Genomic DNA, 20,535 nt, shown 5'->3' on the forward strand with positions numbered 1-20,535 from the left:
AAATAGGCACTAAAATGTAACTCAAAATAATGAAGATACATACTCAATACAATTAAAAAAAAAATAAATTCACGACTTAGATAATGTTCAAAGAATATAGAAACATAGGCTACCTGTTTGTGAATATCTTCTTTTCCTGTATATATGAAAACGAAGCTTGCCATATATTCCGAGTATATTTGGTAAATACATTCTCTACTGCACTTTTTCACTGTACATAACAGTCCAAATTTTATATATTTATCAGTACACACAGCAATCCAAACTTTTACAGCACTTTATCAGTACGCATTGCAGTCCAAAGTTTTACGGCATCTTATCAATATAAACAACACTTATATTTCTCGGAAGAGGCAGAATCCTTTCTTGAAATTCTAAATTATATACTTTCTCCCAATAAAGTCTAATTTGGAAGAAAATTCATAGAATAGGCAATATTAGGCACTAAAGCAATTATTTAGGCAGGAACGAGCGAAATAGGCAAAATAAAATTGTCTTAAATTGAAACTATAACTTCCGATTTAAACTTCAAAACGTTATTTTTGATTATATTCTGTGAAGCCATTGTCAAATGATTAACGAGCAATAAAACCGCAACCACAACAGCACTCAACAAATAACCAACTCACACGAACTCTTCAGAAGGACATTCACGTGACAATTTTCTACCCCTGGCAACGCTGGCATATAGAAGGAGGGTAAGGGAGTGTCGCAAGAGTCAGGCAGAAAGCATGTTGGAATTTTTTCCCCTCTACCTCAGCCCCCGCTGGTAAACAAGCTAGCTCCCTATAGTACATACATTCCTTCTCTTTTACATCTTCTTTTCCTACATTTTACACTTCCCACTTTTCTCTTACTTTTGCCCCGTCTACATGGGCCTTCTGCCCTCACACTGTTTGAACTTCTCTCCCGATTTTGACCTAATCCTGACTTTGACATTCCTTTTCCTGATTTTGACTTTTTCTTTTACCCGTTTCTTACACAAATCCTCCTTTGTGGGGTGTACACAAGACAATTTTATTATTACAATTATTCATTCGGAATCAGGCAATTCGGTTCGTCCGTGCCACCCTTTTGCAGTTTACTGCACATAATTAATCAATTTCTATTCGTAATCAACTTTTACACAAAACAATTTTAGTGATTTGATCTACATGAACCTATGGTTGAGGCCTAAGTGTTATATGATTCTTCGTGAGTCTTTTGTGAAGTGAGAGCAATTGTGGCTAATGAAGAAGAATAAGAGGAAGAAGAAGATTGGAAATATAAAGTTGCTTTTGTGAACGTACTTATAAAATCATTTTATTAACACTGGCAACGTAAAATATACGGGGAGTATAAGAACAGTGTTAAATTGTTATTATATTTCAATTCACAATGGCTGGTAAGGCGTCTGTTAAGTTGGAATTGATGTGCAAAGAAGAAATTGCTTATGACCTACCTCATGATGATCCGCTCGAAGGGAAAGGGTGGACATACGAACTAATGAATGACAACAAAAAGTTAATATTATCGACAACAGAAGGAGGTGTATTAGTGGACAAGGATACAGCTATGTGCTCTTTGGATGTGAAACTAAACTTTGATAGGGTGAAACCAGAATTAGCACAAAAAAATCCTGCATTTGAAAGCAATATAGAAACGCTAAGAAAAATTGTGGTTCAGGAGACTTGCGCGTCGTATTCTAATGACTCCCAACAATTAACAACAAAAAGTTTAAATTCAGTTCGGCCAGAAAGGTAATGTTCAATTTTTCATTAACTAATTGGCTCAGATTGATAATACGGTTACATGGTTTCGGAAATTTTGTTGGTTAAAAGTAATATTTCACGAGAAATATTTAGGTATGGGAGATATCATGAACGTAAGTTAGTAGCCTACGATTTGGAAATGACATGGCACACATAGACTAGCTGTATACCAAATAAAAATAATAACAGGATTGATACCATCCATACAATTCTTATGTAGTTCATATCTTGATAAAATAATTATTTCTTTATTATTGGTTACACCATGGTGACCAGAACTTTTACTTTTAAAACGGGACGCATACGAATCGCGACGTGGAGTGGGGTGTGTGGATTGACTTCCACATTGCATTTTGGGACTCAGCAGCGTTTTCAATTTACAAAATACACAAGTAGAAATGATAACAGAGCGTTTCTAACTTAAGTACTACCCAACAATACTTTTAACTACTTCAACACTCAGAATTCCCACTCAATCCCCATTTGAACCACAGAACAGTCAATTCTCATTCGATTGATTGATTTTGGAGTTTTACGTCCTGTTCAGCAGCGAGGCTATATGAAACGTGGACCTACTGATTACCGTGGAATCCAAACCAGATGAGCTCCCGCCGGGAATCGAACACGGGTCTCCCACGTCAAAGGCGCGCATGCTAACCGCTTAGCCAATTCTCATTTGAATATTGAGAAGTTCTAGGCACGGCTGAACCTTCCCAATGAGTGCTGGTACGGAAGAAGTGTAGAATTAGCATTGACCATTTATATTTTGAATAATACTTACGGGACACCTGGGTCATGTTTGCTTAAAAACGGGACATTTAGACGCCCCGTTTGAGAATCAAAAAAAGGGACAACGGTTAAAAATAAGGGACTGTCCCGGCTAAAACGGGACGTCTGGTCACCGTGGGTTACACATTTCTCACTAATTGTTCCACATATTTAAAATATTTGTGCTCGACGATATTGTTTTATTTATACAGAGACTTATGCAAAATAACAAATAGTGAGAATGGTAATTATCCTAAAATTTTACAAATGTAAACCTGTAATGTATTATATTTGAACATAAACTATGGACGTTTGTGATTTTATTTAGGATTTAGCTCAAATGGGTCTAGCCTGACTCTTCAGGCGGTCTTGGAAGGACATAAGTAAAATACAAGAAAAAGAATATTTTAACCAACAATGGATATTCATTATTTGTAGAGGTCCATACATCAGTCCATTTCATAGCTGCACTCATTTTTTCAAGGAAGTCGACTTTTTACATTCGCAGGAATCTTTTTTAGGGTATGGACCTGCATTTCTCATTACGGGATCATTTTAGGGGCTTGGCGAACGTACATGATATATGAATTATTGTAAAAACAACGCAAACCAGCATGTGCTAGATGGCCGGTAAAAATAATATTGCTATGCAGATTAGGGCATTACGCAGAATGTGGGTAAACAAGGATAGCGCAAAATTCTGTATTTAGGATGACTTACATGTCTTACGTGTTGAATGTGTTCTTGTACGTTCCTAAGTATTTTATAGGTAACATCCTGAAATGCTTTCTTTGTTTGTATATTTGTGTTCCAAAGTAACACAATACATTAGGGTCGGAACTTCTTAATTATATGGATCCCTGCATTCCCAAACATTTTCATAGTTCCGTGTTATGATTTGCCACACTAAATTTTGATACTTCATTTTGTTTACAGTCGTTACTATCTACTTTGACAAGGGGTTACTTTGCACATCGGGCATTACTTCCTACAAAATATGATGAGAGTTTCATAGTCCTCCGTCGGTAAAACCATGAACTGTATACTCGAAGTTTCAACTACCCCCTACGATAGAAAATGTAACTTCATTTTGGCGTTAATGTTGGGGGTCAGCATCAGTTCTAATTACAGGGAGGGTTTGTTGTTGTAGTGGTATGGAAAGCAGTCACTGTAAAGACCGCCAAATTTTAAAAGAATTTCCGTCAATGTTAAGTCAGTTTCTTTATATTATACAACGTAACTTGCATTATACAACGTAAGTAATAAGCGTTTGAACATTTTAATACAAATAAATTAGTTAAACGGCGGTTAAGCCCTACGGAGTGCCATTTTGTGCGTCGTTAGTTGACAAAACAGATTGTAAGTCATTCATAAAAAATACAGGTTAATGAATTCGATCCTAAAACCAACGGTGCTGACAATCTCTTACAGTTGAAGCTTGCAGGGTCCCTGACGATTCGAATAAATCGCTTCTACCCTAAGACCTTAAATACTACCCTAGTTGCATGCCTTCGGCATTCAAGTCATGACAAATCAGGGTTAATTTCCGAACCCCAATTGGGCTGTCAACATTGAGGCCTTGAGGAGGCATTTTAAGAAAATAAATATAATGAAGAGGACGACAAAAAATACACTCTGGGAGGAGATTTATGCTACAGCCACACATTTCAGTTCATCAATTTTTTAATCATTAGTATTGCTTCAGGCCTGCTCGTAACTACAAAATTGGTAAGTTTACAAATTTAACCTTTTAAAGAGCGCTAGCTAATACTTATTTCTGGCTTACTAGCAATTGCACTTATCTTTATCGAGAATAAAATCACATCCGAGAGCATTTGTCACAATAGTGAAACACAAGATAACAGTAATATTAACTTGTTCATTAAACATTATTGTTGTTCAGGACCTACTCGTACGTTGCAATCTTAATATGTTCTCATAACATAAACCTTAATTTTACCATATACTGCCTAACTGACGTAGGTACTCCGTACTATCGATACTTCATATTATCCGGGTACCGTGGAATCGTAAACGGGCTTCCCTTTCTCTTTTTCTCGAGACCGGTTTATGATTCCCGACACAAGAAAACAAGAGTTATTTTCAAAAATCGAAAAGAATAACAGTTAATTTACTTTCTCTAAATCCAAATCAAAACTCTAATTATTTTCTATAAATCCAAATCAAAACTAATTATTATATCAAAATCTAAAATCCGAACATAAATTTTATTACTATTATACTTTTCTCTAATTCTGGCAAACATTAAAAGTTAGAACAAAATTTTGAAATTTTAGTCAATTGCCGAATCTGCACATTAGCTGGGACCCAACCAGGCGTCGCACTGGTTACATCATTTTAATTTTATAACAAAAGTATTGATGTCCCTAGGGGATGAACAATATTTTAACTTTCAACTCTTCTTAACTTATAATATCGCTTTCTCTGAAGTCAATTAACTTCAGGTATCATTAGTCACATTGAATGCACATTGACTTTTCATAGTAGACTGCATATATATATCGAACGACGAACAAATCAACGAACAACTTTATCAAATTCAAGGTTATTGTCAATTACTTTCAATATTATACTAAATTGTGTTTAACTTACAGTATTCTGACAGCGATATAATCTTACATTACAAATTTCGCATATTTTCCCATTATACAATCCTAACATCAGACGAAAAAATTCACTATGTGAAGGGCACATTTTTTTAATTACCCAAAATTTAAACTTTATGATTAATTGTAGTTATTACTAGTACTTCTCTAATTATGTTCGTAATTATCTCTAATTGCGTAACATGTGTCTAAATGCTTGATTGTATGGGAACAGCTAAATGTTAATATAAACATAAAGAAGAATGATTAAAAACTCAAAACAAGATTTGATAATAAAATTTTATTAAAAAGTATGGTTCCCAAAACTGGAAAGACCTGAAAAGAAAAAATACAAAACCTAAACATCCTAATAAGAATTCGATACTGAAAGTCCGCGTCCAAAACGGGATAGCCACACCTTTCAAAAGTGATGCGGTATTATTACAATTTCAAAGTCCGAAATCGCGTTCTAAATCAATTACCTGTTTAAAATTTCCAATGCTGTCCTTCCTCTCCTTTCCACATTCATCTTTCATCTCCAAAACTGTAAGGAAACCAGAAAACATGACGTCTAAGTGAACGTACCTGATTGTAGATGATATTGATGGTTTCTTGGACTGGTGCGTCATTGGCGGTGGGCATACACTTTGATTCTGAAAAGTAACCTTCGAAATTCGGAGAAATAATCAAATAAATAAACAATAATTCTTTTTTTCATTCTCTAAAAGTTTAGAAGTTCAAATTCGGTATTTCTGATTTCTCATCTCTTCCGGGGTTTAGCCCGAGTTCGGGTGAAGTTCACGCTTTTTTTGTCCTAAGATTTTAATTTTCCATCTGTGACGGTTACGCTTGTAAGCTGTAATTTAGCACATTTACGTGTACTTTTCCAGTTAGTTTGTTTAATTTGCGGAACTTTTCTCCTTTTTACAGCGTATTTACTAAACTTCCACGTAATGACACGCCTTCCTATACGACGTTTGGATTTACGCTGCATTGCGATACCTGTCATAAATTGCTTTTTAGGTTTGCGCTTACTATTACTATATTTTGCCATGTAGTTTACTATACAATGTTCGTACGTGTTTTCGCTTAAGCTTTTTAGTGCTCTTCAAAGTCGATGTATACTTCTTCCGCATGTTTGACTCGAAATAATCTCGCCTACAGCTCGACTTTAATTTGGATGTAGTTCGTCTTTGACCGAGTTTAGTTCGTTCCGAGTTACGCTTACCAAAGCACTTTCCTTTTATTCTCAGCTTATTTCCTACTGCACGCCTAACGCGTTGTTGTTCGTAATGAGAATACGCTGTACGTGGAGGTCGACAAACGTTGTTATCATCACGAGCAATCAACTATTCTCCATTTTGAGTAGCACTACACTTGAATTTTCGCTCTTTACAATTTCGCAATAGTGAAATACTAGCTTGAAAATTCAAACATTTCGGCAACAGAAAATTAATAAATGTTGTATCTGATGTACTGATATTATGATCACGTCTGCTCATTTCAATTCTGCTGATTATGCTTTTCGAAATCCAGTATACGTTAATATCGTATTACGGAAACTCAATGGGTATCGTTGGCCATCTTATTTTTCTTCTTAACATTGGTGTTACATTTCGGTTCTATAACGGAAATATACTTTCGACTGCGTTTGCTTTATTGGAAGTGTTAGTTTTTACGCTTGTTTACGGTAAACATTTCCGATCAATATATTATATACGAGACGTTCACTACGTAAAACACAATTCGCTTGGCGGGCCTACACTCTAAACTGTGAATTTGAAGTCGTTTCTTTCTACAATACTCAAAGCTGATAAAATCGTAGTGGATTTGCAGCACTAAAATGCAACTTACGTTAGACATACCCTGTTAGAAAGACAAATTTGAATTTGTTAAGTCGCGCAAAACCATTTGCTTGCGACACAAAACCGACAACATTGTAACTTCGTTATCACACAAAATCATCAATTGAACTCTCAAGCCTTCCCTGGCTTTTTCGAGAGGGCGGATACGCGCAACCTCAACGCTACCGCTTATAGTGTGTGAAACATCGGTATCCCTTGCCAGCAAAACAATTACATTAGAAACAATTGTCTACAGGTATGCGTAACGATTCTTCTTTTTCGCTATCTCTACACTGCATATTTCCTTTTCCTGACTGTAATCGACTTTCTGGTTTATTTGGCACATGTCTTTCACAACGTGGGCCGGCTCGAATTCAAGAGTATTTACGGTTTCTTTTCCGCCTTGCACTTTTTATTTTTTGGTTTACCTACACTCAAACTGTGCGGTTCGCATGTATTCGTAGAACACAGACCTTTCTTTCATTCCGCTACACTATTTTTAAACTCAGCAGTTACTGAAACAACATGATTGGCCGCGTTAACTAATTCAGAGCGTACTTCAGTTAAGGAGTTATTGGCTATTTTGATATTATTACGTAAGCTTTCTGCTTTGGCACTCAATTCGCTTTTTCCTACGCTCCCAAATCGTTTCTGTTGCAGGCTGTTGAAGTTCACCTACTGATTCATCTATTTTTTGTCCTAGACATCCAAAATTCATTATCATTTTTGAGGAATGCTTTCTAATTGGTTGTCTAATTCCTCTGTCAACATTGCTTGAAATTGTTCTAAAACACTAGCCTCCATATTGATATGAATTACGAGCAACTAATTCAAAGTGCAAAAATATAAATGTCTGAGTTTAATACAAAAATAAGAAACATGCACTTAAAACATGAAACACTAAGAATTTTGATATTACGACCATTAACAACCAATCCTTCTTTTCACAACTCAGGTTTCACTTTGCAAATTGCTTCAATATAAAATTAACACAGATATAAACTAGTACCATATATAAAATATTTTCTATAACTATTCTATCAGGCCTTGATTCCATTTTGCACTAATACACAATGACACACTCAGCAAGACCATGTGATAATATTTGAAAAACAGTATCACGTGACAGTTTCTACACAATAGCTGTGTCTTCATCAGACTTCCATTCCTTCTGGCTGCTGGGAGTTGGTCATCACTTATATATACTGTCCGGAGATCAATTTTAATTAGGCTCCGCCCCTTCTTTAAAACGTAACACTTGTCTGGCTTTCACTTTCATTTTTTTGCTGCACACGTGTCCAATTAAAGGTTTTCTTTTTTGCTGGATGGGTTCTGCCCTCTAATTATCCATATTTTCCTTGTTATTTTGTTTTTCTTTCTTCTTCCTTTTTATTCCTTCTTTAAGCAGAATCTTCTCCCATTCCTTATTTATCGAGAATCCCGCATTCCAGTTCATCACCTTGCCTCCTGCTTTCATAATCTCTCTGGCTTCCTTCCATTTTCTCACCAAAGTTCTGTTCTCAACTTCTATGACATCTGCTCCTTCTCACCCTATCCTGTGGTTTGTTTCTTTCTGATGCTTGTATATCGCATTGATGTCCATTTTCAATCTTATATCATCCTGGTGCTGTTTAATCCTCTTTTGCATTTCTTTTTTGTTTCTCCTATGTAAATTTGGTTACACTCCTCGCATCCTACTCTATATATTACTCACCTTTGATCTTTGTTCGCTATTGCTTTTCTCTTTGTTCTTCTGACTAGTTCAATTATTCTGCTTCCTCTTTTCCTGTACGTCCTAATTCCTGCTTTCCGAAACATTCTCTATATGTTGTCTGTTTCTTTGCACAGTTATTGTGTTGAAGCTGTCACGTGATACTGTTTTTTTTTACATATTATCACATAGCCTTGCTCAGTGTGTTATTGTGTATTAGTATTAAAACATTTTCTGTTATTCATAAATGCACATGAAGGTGCATAGTGTAAAACATGTATATGTGTGTGTATACTCAATCAGCTTTTTGCTATCCTCTCACATCTACATAGAATTAAAAATCAACAAGAAAATTTTTATGAGCTACATTAATCTCTCTGTTGCTCTCAAGGTCAAAACATATTTACTTAACTTACATGACAAATCTACATTATTTACTTCTTGTTTTTATCTATTCCTCTGCTTTATTTTTAATTAATTGTGTTCGCCGAGGATCTGATGGAAATTGACTGTCGACACTAGGCTAATCAGATTCAAAACTCAACACGTTATCTGTATAACTAATGGTATTGTAAAAGCAGTTGTAGGAAGATTACTATAATTTAATCCGGAAAACGGTCGCCATGTGGTTGAAATCGTGTTTTTTGGTAGTTGTTATATTCTTGTAAATGTAATCGTAACCTTCACATTGATTTTCGTCTTTTTCCCAAGATTTATCACTTGTTTATTGCATTTATCCCAGCTTTGCTACGGCAGTGCTACGTAATATTGAGGTCTCAAATATTTAGTAAAAATAATAATAATAATAATACTAGAGGTAACAAATTCCATATGAGGACACATTGTATTAAAGCCTGTAAAATAACCCGTAGCGTAAGCCATAAGTTACCAAATAGTCGGGATTGGGGAGAAGTGTCAGGACCAACAGCACATACCCTCTCGATACGTTCCTACAACTACCTACATGTTATAACGGAAAGTTTCCCTACAACGACCTAAATGTTATAAAGGAAAGTTAAATGTTATAACGGAAAGTTTCGAGGTAATTTTGTAATTTCGAGGTAATTTCGAGGTAATTGTAGAAAGTAGGGATTCTGAACTCACAAGAGCCGTAATTAAATTTGTTTTTAAGTAATGGTTTTCCTGGCTAAGCTACAGAAGATGTCGAAGGGGTTTCGGGAAAAAGGTTCCGTACCTTCATGAGACATTCTACAGCTACACAAATTTAAACGAAAGATTTCCGCTAATATTTCATGTAGAATATATTCTACTGCACGTTTTCAGGAAAATAACTGTAAAAAAAAAAGAAAAAAAGAACTGAATATAATTGAAAACTAAAGCTTGTAATAAAATTGTGAAGTTAGCAGATGTAATTATAAAAGCATGACTATAATGTGAGTTAAACTAGTCCCGGCTCGAATTAAAATATTTCATCCCGATTTTGTTTGGTTTGTTTTAGAATCGAGATGAGAAATTCTTCGTTTCATGGGCAACATTACACAAAACCGAATTTTTTTTGCCTAATATCACGTTTCTGTAATGGTACGACCTGAGCGATAATAAGTTTTTAATTTTTAAGTATGCTTCGAGATAATTGTTATTATTATTAGTATTATTCCTGAAAATTTGATATTTCAAGTGCTGAAACAAACGAGTATTCAAATATTTGAATGTAATGAAGCGTCTGTTATCGTCGATCTATTTCCATCAAAATTCCTAAAGTAAAAAAAGGAATGCTTGACGTGTATTTGATCAAAGAACCTCGAGATTACTGGTCAAGCCTCTAGACCACTGAACCACGATCACAACGCTGTAAATGATTTGTCTTTAGTCTTGTTACCTTAAGTTTTTCACCCTCAGCTTGGAAGGTTGTATGTTATTTTTAAATTCGTTTCAAAACGCCGTTCGTGTTCCTCTTATGATGATATAAGTGACTGATCTTCGGTACAGTTTCTATTAATACGTTGAGTTGTTCTTAAACCTTTGGATCGCAAGTTGTTTTTTCCTCCACACGAAACTACAGACAAGGCAGATTTAATTCTCATACTGTGCATTTGTGTCAGGGAAACCGACAATTCCTGGTCATAGACTTATGTCCGCCACGATATAAATGATTGTTCAATTTGATATAGTGAAACAAATTACAGCAACTTATTTTGAAACAATAGTGATATGGTACTCCATTTCATATTTCTACAATATTTAATGTAATAAAAGATGTAATATAGCGAATGATTACGTTTTCTTGCTACTTAATCATTATCTCCATTTACATTTCATTGTTTGTTGAATTTGTTACAGGCGCGATAACATCTTTGATTTCCACGGAGAAGGGAATACGTTTACTACATTAAATAAAGCCATTTCTCATTCTTATGAGGATTCTGATACTTCGACGCAGTTTGGCAAAGGATTTCATCGATCACGATTGACAACAAATATGGCGACACAGGAAAGTGAAAAGCGTCATACGTACCAAAATAGTAATAAACGCTCTAGCCAAAGTTCAACTATGTCAAGTGGTGAGTTATTTCATACAGATGAAAAATCTCACATATGTGGAGTATGTAGAAAGGAATTTAGAATATGTTCAAGTTTGGCTACGCACATGGTGATTCATACAGGAGGTAAACTACACACATGCCAAGAGTGTGGTAAGGCATTTACTCATCGTTCATATTTGGCTAGACACATGTTAATCCACACAGGAGAAGGAACTCACACGTGCCAAGAGTGTGGTAGGGCATTTAATCAACGTTCAAATTTGACTACACACATGTTAATCCACACAGGAGAAAAACCTCATATGTGCCAAGAGTGTGGTAAGGCATTTAATCAACGTTCATATTTGGCCAGACACATGTTAGTCCACACAGGGGAAAAAACTCACACATGCCAAGAGTGTGGTAAGGCATTTAATGAACGTTCAGGTTTAGCTAGACACTTGTTAATCCACACAGGAGAAAAATCTCACATGTGTCAAGAGTGTGGTAAGGCATTTAATCAACGTTCATATTTGGCTAAACACATGTTAATCCACACAGGAGAGAAATCTCACATGTGCCAAGAGTGTGGTAAGGCATATACTGACCGTTCATATTTGGCTAAACACATGCTAATCCACACACGAGAAAAACCTCACATGTGCCAGGAGTGTGGTAAGGCATTTAATCAACATTCAAATTTGGCTAGACACATGTTAATCCACACAAGAGAAAAATCTCACTTGTGTCAAGAGTGTGGTAAGGCATTTAATCAACGTTCATATTTGGCCAGACACATGTTAGTCCACACAGGAGAAAAATCTCACACATGCCAAGAGTGTGGTAAGGCATTTAATAGACGTTCACATTTTGCTAGACACATGTTAATCCACACAGGAGAGAAGTCTCACTTGTGTGAAGAGTGTGGTAAAGCATTTAATCAACGTTCAAGTTTGACTACACACATTTTAATCCACACCGGAGAAAACCCTCACACATGCCAAGAGTGTGGTAAGGCATTTACTCACCGTTCATATTTAGCTACACACATGTTAATCCACACAGGAGAAAAACCTTACATGTGCCAAAAGTGTGGTAAGGCATTTAATCGACGTTCAAGTTTGACTAGACACATGTTAATCCACACAGGACAAAAACCTCACACGTGCCAAGAATGTGGTAAAACATTTAATCAACGTTCAAGTTTATGTACTCACATGTTAATCCACACATGAAAAAAATCTCACATATGCCAAGAGTGTGGTAAGGCATTTACTCCATGTTCACATTTGGCTAAACACGTTAATCCGCACAAGAGAAAAACCTCACACCTCCAAAGAGTGAGATAAGACATTTAATCAACGTTCAAGTTTCCGGTAATGAAAATAAGCATTAATAAATAGCATTTTTCAGTTTTGTATTGTGCTGATGTACGCACATTTTGCTTTGCATGAACACAAATCGCTACCACGTAGTGGTCTCATGCAGTGACACACATCACAAATGGAGTGTTATCTTGAAGCTTCAGATTCTTAAGGATGATCCTATTTCGTTCCTGTACAGTTAATGGAGAAATTTTGTGTCTTCTTTACAGGTCAAGTTGCTATGATCAAAAATACAAGAATTTTAAACCATCTAAAATGTTCTAATTTGGGGGTCATAAAAATGGGTAATAGTGGATCTGAAAAGGTAGGAGGACGGTAGGTAGCAGCATGACGTCACGCTTGTTTCCCCTTCTTATCTTTCTCCATTGTATTTTTTTAGGAACTGGGCGATGCCTACATATTTTTTCGAAGTCGGGATGTAGTCCCCCCGCGTTTAGAATCTATACCCTAAGTTGCCGTTTATAAATAAATATATATATATATATATGTAGGCATCGCACGAAATATTGATTTAGCCTCTCTTCGTCAAATAGTTTTGAACAATGGAATAACATGGCTCCCTCTACGCGGTATGTTCTTCCTCATATAGGTGTTTTTTTCTCCCTTAGTGTGATTTTAGGAAAGTGAAGTGCATTTGATTTTAAAAATAGGAAAATTAAAAATAATAAATTAGTAAAATTAAAATATTAGGTTCATTGTAGTTCTAAACTGGCTATGATATGCTATACCACTAGTGATGGGCAGTGGGAATATTCCCGGTGGGAAGGAATTTAAAAATGGGAATATTCCCGGTTTTTTTCCCTGGCCTATAAATTCCCGGGAAGGAATTTATTTCCATTTCTTTACTTTATCTTCCAAATTATAAGAACCATATGACTAATTACTTTATTTTAATATATTATGATTTACTTCTAGGTTTTAAAGAATTTGGAGTTTAAAAAAATTAAAATTATTTGACGATACTTTATATAACTAATAATATGATTTTCTCAGTTCCATTTCCATTTGCACTAAAAAGTACGGTAATTGTTTAGTATTGTGGGGCCAAAACTAGCAAAAAGTAGGATGATTTACGGAAGAAATGAGTTGATAGTGATCTTCAAATAAAGAAAGTATCGAACATTTTTTTTAGGGCAGTAGGGGATTTATACAAAACGAAAAGGTAAGTGGAAGTGATTTATGTGAAAAAAGAAAGTGAATTCTTGGTAACGAATATGGAAAACCACGTGCAATGCGGGGCCCTAACCCGCCTTCATTCGCTAACGCTCGCTCTGCAATGCTGTCTGAATTTAAAGTTGGTAACTTAATTTAACGTATGAAACCATAAAACAACCGAATCGGAATAGAATATCGCAAAAAAGTAGGTGCAAAAGATGGCCCCCAATGCTAAAGAACAGCCAAAATTAGCAAAATACTAATTTACAAATGATGAAAAGTAATCATTTTGTAAAGTAATTTAGAATTATATAGAAATAGAGATGAAGTACTATTAATAAACACCGAACCACCATTAGTAATAGACGTCGGACTCTCTGACTCGAATTTCTGAAGAGGTAGGGCTACTCGGGCTTCTTTTACAGAAATATAAAGATAAGTAAGTATCTTGCAAATTTTGTTAAGATAAATATGTATGCGCAAATGTTGATAAATTGGTGAGACATGTATCTTCTAGCATTAACCCGTAAGTAAGTTGCTATGGACCGTCTCTCATAACGCTGCTACTTTTCGTACCATAATATTTTCCACAGTCTCACTACTACAAGTGGATCTTTTCGTCTACCTTCCTGTCTAGCAAATGGTTACGTATTGTGAAGTTCGTGTTATAATTAATCCCCTGTACGCGGCGCTAGAGGGGTCGAGCGGTCTCACAGACGTACTATAGTAGTTACGTGAGTATTTTGCTGTTCAGTTGTCTTTCGTTATCTACTGATTATTTACAGTTTTGTGTCTTACCGTGTGACACGTCTTGCACAACACATCAAATAATGACCCAGACACTGGAAAACCTGAAATAATCATATTTTATAACGAGTAAAGGCGGAGTGGATACTCTAGACAAAAAATGTACAGATTACACATCAAGTCGTCGAACAAGACGATAGCCATTGACAATTTTCTTTATGCTGGTGGATGTTGCGTGTGGTGTCAATGCGTATGTCTTGCATCAATTCTACGCTAAGTCCGCAGTGATGACAAGACTTGATTTCATGAAAACGTTGGCAAAAGGACTTCTTAGGCCTCACATGAACGTAGGTTGTTCATCAGACATCTCCCAAGAGAGCTGAGTTTTTGAATCAAGAACATACTACAGCTTGAAAGTAAGTTTCCCACCATCGCGCACAAGGAGTTGAAGAGGAAAACAAAGTCTTCGGTTCACGAATGTCTAGGCGGAAAGCAAAGATATTCGTGTCAGCGGTGTGGGGTACCGATTTCCTTGCAGTGCAGAAAAAAAGATATAAGTGCCTACCTGAAGAAAGTACATGCTGTCAGAAAAGTTAGTGCGGTACCTTCTCTACCGCCAAAACGTATGTTCTTTACTTTCGCCATCATGTAAGAACTAAAATAAGTCTTATTCATTACCTTTTCACTACAAAAAATGTAACAGTGCAACTATAACAGTACCTTCTTGTAAGTTTAAAAAACCTAAAATTCTATGTTTTTTCTCCGATTTTCCTATATATTTTATTCTCAGTGCATCTGCAAGAACACTGTATTTTAAATTAGTGTTATTTTGACAACATAGAAACGGAGAAAAAATTGAATATATCAACAGATATAATTTTAGAATAACAATGAAAGCATTGTTGCAATTTTTGACTATGTTCTCTTTCACATTGTTTTAAAAATATAAAACTTTTTTTAGATCCTGAAATTACTATGTTTTATTTTACTATAAGCAACTAAGATATGTAGGATAGCATTAAAAAAATATGCAATAAAACTACTATTCAGAAAATGCGAAACAACAATGCGGTCTGACAGACCGTTCCATAGTAGTTACGTGATTATTTTCGTCCATAGTACTTAAGGGTTAACCCAATCTAATTGGTTTATAACATTTATAAATTTAATGTGTTCATAATATCAGTAATAGAGTCACGCTGAGCAAATCTACTTACATATAAATTTAAACTATTACTAGATAATTTACTATATAATTTTATCACACATATTTAATTCATAGAACATGTTGTAAATAAATATACATTTATGCGTACTCTCTAAATATAATAAAGTGTTAATAAAGTAACACAGTACCGTTCAGAATATATGAATTTTAAAGAATCCTCTGTGGACAACAGTAATAATATGCTGTGATATAAAAATTAATTCAACTTTCAAATCATAATATAGTATTAGAATGCAATTTTATTTCTGATTGTACTTAAATTCCCGGATAAATTCTATCTTCCCAGAAAATATCTTCCCGGGAATTTACCCATTACTATATACCACCAGTTACAGTATTAGATTTAATTTCTTGGATACACACTCGAAGGGTGGATATATTTTATTTGAGGGGGGTTATACTGAAAAGGTTAATTTCACATTATTTGCGCAATATTAATATATACTACCAGTCTGGGGTGCAGGTATAGCCTACGGGTAGCGCCCGCCTCCTTGGCCCCCTTTGGCAATGTTACTTGTACCAGATTTGAATAACAACTTCAGGTAAGGAAAGTTCTATTAATATTTTATTTTGTTTAAGAGATGTTAGCTTAAAACTAAAATATTGTTGTATTAAAAGATGTTTCGATGTGCACAATAGCAAACATTGTTAAAATATACTGGTAATCAAATGTACGAAAATGTCATTTTCTGTAATATATAAAACAAAATCCTAAACAACGTTTTTGATAACGTATAACGTCCTTAAATGTACTTTATTCTAATTTGAACGTTTTGGAACCTAAAAGTCTTAAGCCTATAATGTGTCGAGCTTATGATAGTAAACATTTGGAGGTGCATATGGTGCAACTATTGTCAAGGTCAACTGCGCAAACGCACTGAGCAAGCATTTAATATTCATTTCAGTGAACTGCAAGATAAGGGTGAAAGTAGCAATTAAGTGTTAAACAATTAAGGTGAAGCAAAGCACAATATGTCACGGAGTGAAGTGTGGAAATACTTTGAACGTGCCGTGACTAGAGAAGAAGCTAAATGCTTCTTGTGTAAAAAAGTACTTAGATGCAAAGGAGGACCGACAAGTGCTTTATTATCGCACTTGAGAACTAAACACATGTATTGTATTAATAAAGTGATTGCACGGAACACTCAATCAGAAGATGATGACGATCCTGGAATCTCTGGTTCTACAAAACACATCACGTTAAGGTAAGAAGATTTAAACACTTTTCTTTCTTATGTAATTTGATTCAACGGATATAAAGCGTCGTGTGTTTTATCATGTAATATTTCATTTAATATTTAACTTTCGTTATTTTGGACATCCGTTTTGTCTAGTGGCTAACAAGCTTGCCTACGGCACGCGTGGATTCGGTTCCCGGTGGGATACAGTTGAACGGAAGAAGTGGTTCAGGTTCCATTATAATCAGTAAGTCCAAGTCTCCTTTAGTCATCATGGCATAACCGTGGGGCGGTAAACTGAAACAAACCAAAACTTTCGTTATTTTATTTTACCTTAAAAGTGGCTTTGCAAACACAAATCAAACAAATCTCATGACAACATAGTATTTTCACATAATTTTTATGTGAATAATAATATCAAAATAGCTGAATTTACCTCTTATAAGACAAGGGATGCAGTTAAGTCACCGTAGTTTCCATAAAGCTTCCTTTGATTTGTTTTCTTCTGCCTTGAGATTTCTTTCCTAGCAACTTGAGAGGGCGTTGTTTCTTCCTTGTGATATCCAGCGCTTAACGTACGGGAGGGGTTGCGGACAATGGCGGATCATTAATATTTATTGTAATTAAAGATGACACACTTCCAACCGATAGCGCGTTTCTAGTTGGCGTGACAACATTATTCATTACACTGAAACTCCTCTCACACTCAGCATTGCTGACTGGTATCGTTTGAACACACACTGCATTAGTACCTTCATTCTATCCAAGACCTTCCTGCCTCCACTATCCTTAAAGTCGCGATAAATTTGAATAGTTTCTCGAAAACACACACACACACAAAAAAAACAATTCACACAATTCTTTCAAGTCTTGTTCGCTATAATCAACATTAATATTTTCCGGCCAGTACACAGGGTAAATAATTTCCATCATTTCGAAGTACACAGTGTCCTTCTCAGTCAAGCACATTCTGTTCATAGAACTGTTCTTTGTTGATTTCCGAAGCGTTGTTTTTACTGCCACTCATTTTCAAGGGAACTTCTTTAAAATATTTCTCTTTTATGGCTCTCTGTACTTCTCTCCAGTATATGCCTCCTCTCTCTGTGTGGACCTTAAACACCTCGATTGTTCTGTATATGAGCTTGTTTGCCTTCGGTAGGGCTATAGTCTTTTCTTGCAAGGACTCTGAAAAGCTAGAAAGCTCACACAAGACAGTAGAAGAAAGAACTTCTTAGTTTTTGTCACTATCCGCCCCCTCCTCCCCCAAGGATTTTATAGCTCAGGTATAGCCCCTGTTGAAAAACAAATAGAAAAAAGAAAACTACCAACAGCGACCGGAGAGAAAAGAAACTTGTTTCTGCTATTTTCTCACTCCCCGGTTGCCTCAATAATGCACTTGAATTTTACATTAATGTGAGCCACCGAGCTACCGAAACAGTGACAAAGGAAAGTTAAAGTACGGATTTTATCAACATTATTTCAGATACGGAGAATTTTTTTAAAAAAGCAATGAGAAAAGATCCGGGGCCGAGCCCCGGTTGGCCCCGGCTGAATTTAACCACAGGGACACTTCTGGATGGTACACTTTTGCCGTAAATTTCCATACGGGTGTACCATTCAGAAGTGTTCCTTACTGTACATAAAAGTTTGACGCTCCTTATATTGTTATAGCCCTGTGCATACTAACTAGGGTTGCCAACAGCCCGTTATTATATATTGCGGTTATTTTTATTAAGGTCAGTGACCAGTACACACTATAAACTTCTTACTACTGATGAGCAAATGCAAGACCAAGACCAAGACCGGGGAGGTCTTGGTCTTGGTCTTGCACTGGAACCTTTTGTCTTGGTCTTGGTCTTGCACACCCAGTCTTGGTCTTGGTCTTGGTCTTGCATGCAAGAGTCTTGCAAGTCTTGCAATTAAGAAATCATGAATTTACATGTTTTCATAAGTAAATTTTACTATAGATATAAGGGATAATAAACTCTACAATGCACCAGTAGTAACGGAAATACAATGTATGTTTCTAAATGTAATATAATTTCACGTCGTGTAAGTATGATGATAGTGTACAACATAACTGATGACCTTCATTTTTTTAATGGGTGCCACGCTTCGTTACTTATAAAATATGCCTAAATAACAACGTTTCGTAATCTGTTTATATTTTTTAAGAGATCCAACACTCCACTGGTTCCCAAATCCCTGAGACGCATGAAAGAAAATCAGACGGCACAGTTTATTGAAATACCGTGAACTGCAAAATTATTTTTACACTCTAAAGGAGTCTGATTGTTCTTTTCAAAAACGGTTAGCTAATCTTTGTATTAAACAAACTTCCAATTAAATATTGAAACTTTGTTTTAGTGATTCCAATATGTACTCTATGGGGCAGAAACATTAACATATGCAAAAGCAATGAAAAAATTGCATACTTTCGAAACATGGGCATGAAGAAAAAAGGCTTGACTTGGCTTGATTTTGAGTTTAACGTCCTGTTCAGCAGCGAGGCTATATGAGACGTGGAGCTACTGATTAACGTGGAATCCGAACCACATGAGCTACCGCCGGGAATCGAACCCGGGCCTCCCACGCCAAAGACATGAAGAAAAAAGGAAAGAATTAGCTGTGTTGAACGAAAACGAATGAGATGTTAGAAATATTAGCAGTAGGAGCAAAAAGGAAGAAATCCAGATATTGTTAAGATGAGGAAGAGCAACTGGTTAGGATATTGGCTGAGAAAGAACTGTATTATGAGGGACGTGCTAGAGAGTATTAGTAGTAATCGCATGACTTGAGGCAAATTTTCCGCCCCCCAGAGCGTGGCGCCCGCCGCCGCCGCCAAAATTTTGCGCCCCGGGCGCCCGGCGCCCATTTTTTGGTTACGTGGCCCGGGGTCAATGACCTAGCGCCCGCCGCCGCCGCCAAAATTTTGCGCCCCCGGGCGCCGGCGCCCCATTTTGAGGGTACGTGGCCCGGGGTCAATGACCTAGGGGGCGCCCGCCGCCGCCAAATTTTTCGCCCCGGGCGCTCGGCGCCCATTTTTTGGGTTACGTGGCTCGGGGTCAATGACCTAGGGGTACATAGGACCACCCCTTTTAGATTTTGATAGGAGTACCATGGCCCACCCCCTAAATTTTGGCAGGGGTATCTAGGACCACCCCCCTTAAATTTTGGAAATTGCCAAATCTAAAAATTTGGTGTGGTAGCCTAGGACCATAGTATGTACCTCTATCAGTATTGGGTTTCTATGTCGTTCCCTTTCATGGGTAAAAAATTGCCAAAAATTCAAATTTCGGGGGATTTTTGGCCTAATTTATCCCCTTTGATGAGATATTATTACCCTATATAGTTATATGGGCGTATACAGGGGTCCATTACCTTTCATAACATATGGGTATATTAATGAACCCCTTGAAAAATTTGGGAGTGGTACCTTGGCCCACCCCTTAAATTTTGGAAATTGACCAATTTAAACATTGGGTATTATAGTACAGGACCCTAATATGTATCATGATAAATTTGGGCGGTTCACCTCGTTTCCTTCTAGGGGTACAAAATTGCCAAAATATAAACGTAAGCAATACGTTATACCACGTGTTTGGTTTTTGGTCGATTTTATCCCCTTTGATGAGGTGTTATTACCCTATATGGATATATGTGCATATACAGGGTCAAT

At 36.2% G+C, this 20,535-nt stretch overlaps 1 protein-coding gene across 1 annotated transcript; it reads left to right on the forward strand.

Moving 5' to 3' along the window:
• The first annotated feature begins 521 nt into the window (after positions 1-521).
• On the forward strand, positions 522-16,836 carry LOC145676166 (uncharacterized). The gene is made up of 2 exons (XM_081747069.1): positions 522-1,739; positions 10,982-16,836. Exons 1-2 carry the CDS (start codon positions 1,378-1,380, stop codon positions 12,396-12,398), a joined length of 1,779 nt encoding a protein of 592 aa, XP_081603195.1. The 5' UTR covers positions 522-1,377; the 3' UTR covers positions 12,399-16,836.
• Positions 16,837-20,535: the final 3,699 nt, after the last annotated feature.

Source organism: Thermobia domestica, chromosome 18 (genome assembly GCF_964235325.1).
Source record: "Thermobia domestica chromosome 18, izTheDome1.hap1.1, whole genome shotgun sequence".
NCBI lineage: Eukaryota > Metazoa > Arthropoda > Insecta > Zygentoma > Lepismatidae > Thermobia > Thermobia domestica.

Excerpts from the sequence above, each read along its gene's own strand:
- LOC145676166 (XM_081747069.1), top strand. The coding sequence starts at position 1,378 with ATGGCTGGTAAGGCGTCTGTTAAGTTGGAATTGATGTGCAAAGAAGAA. Across the intron at positions 1,740-10,981 it reads AATTCAGTTCGGCCAGAAAG|GCGCGATAACATCTTTGATT; the intron begins GTAATGTTCAAT and ends AATTTGTTACAG.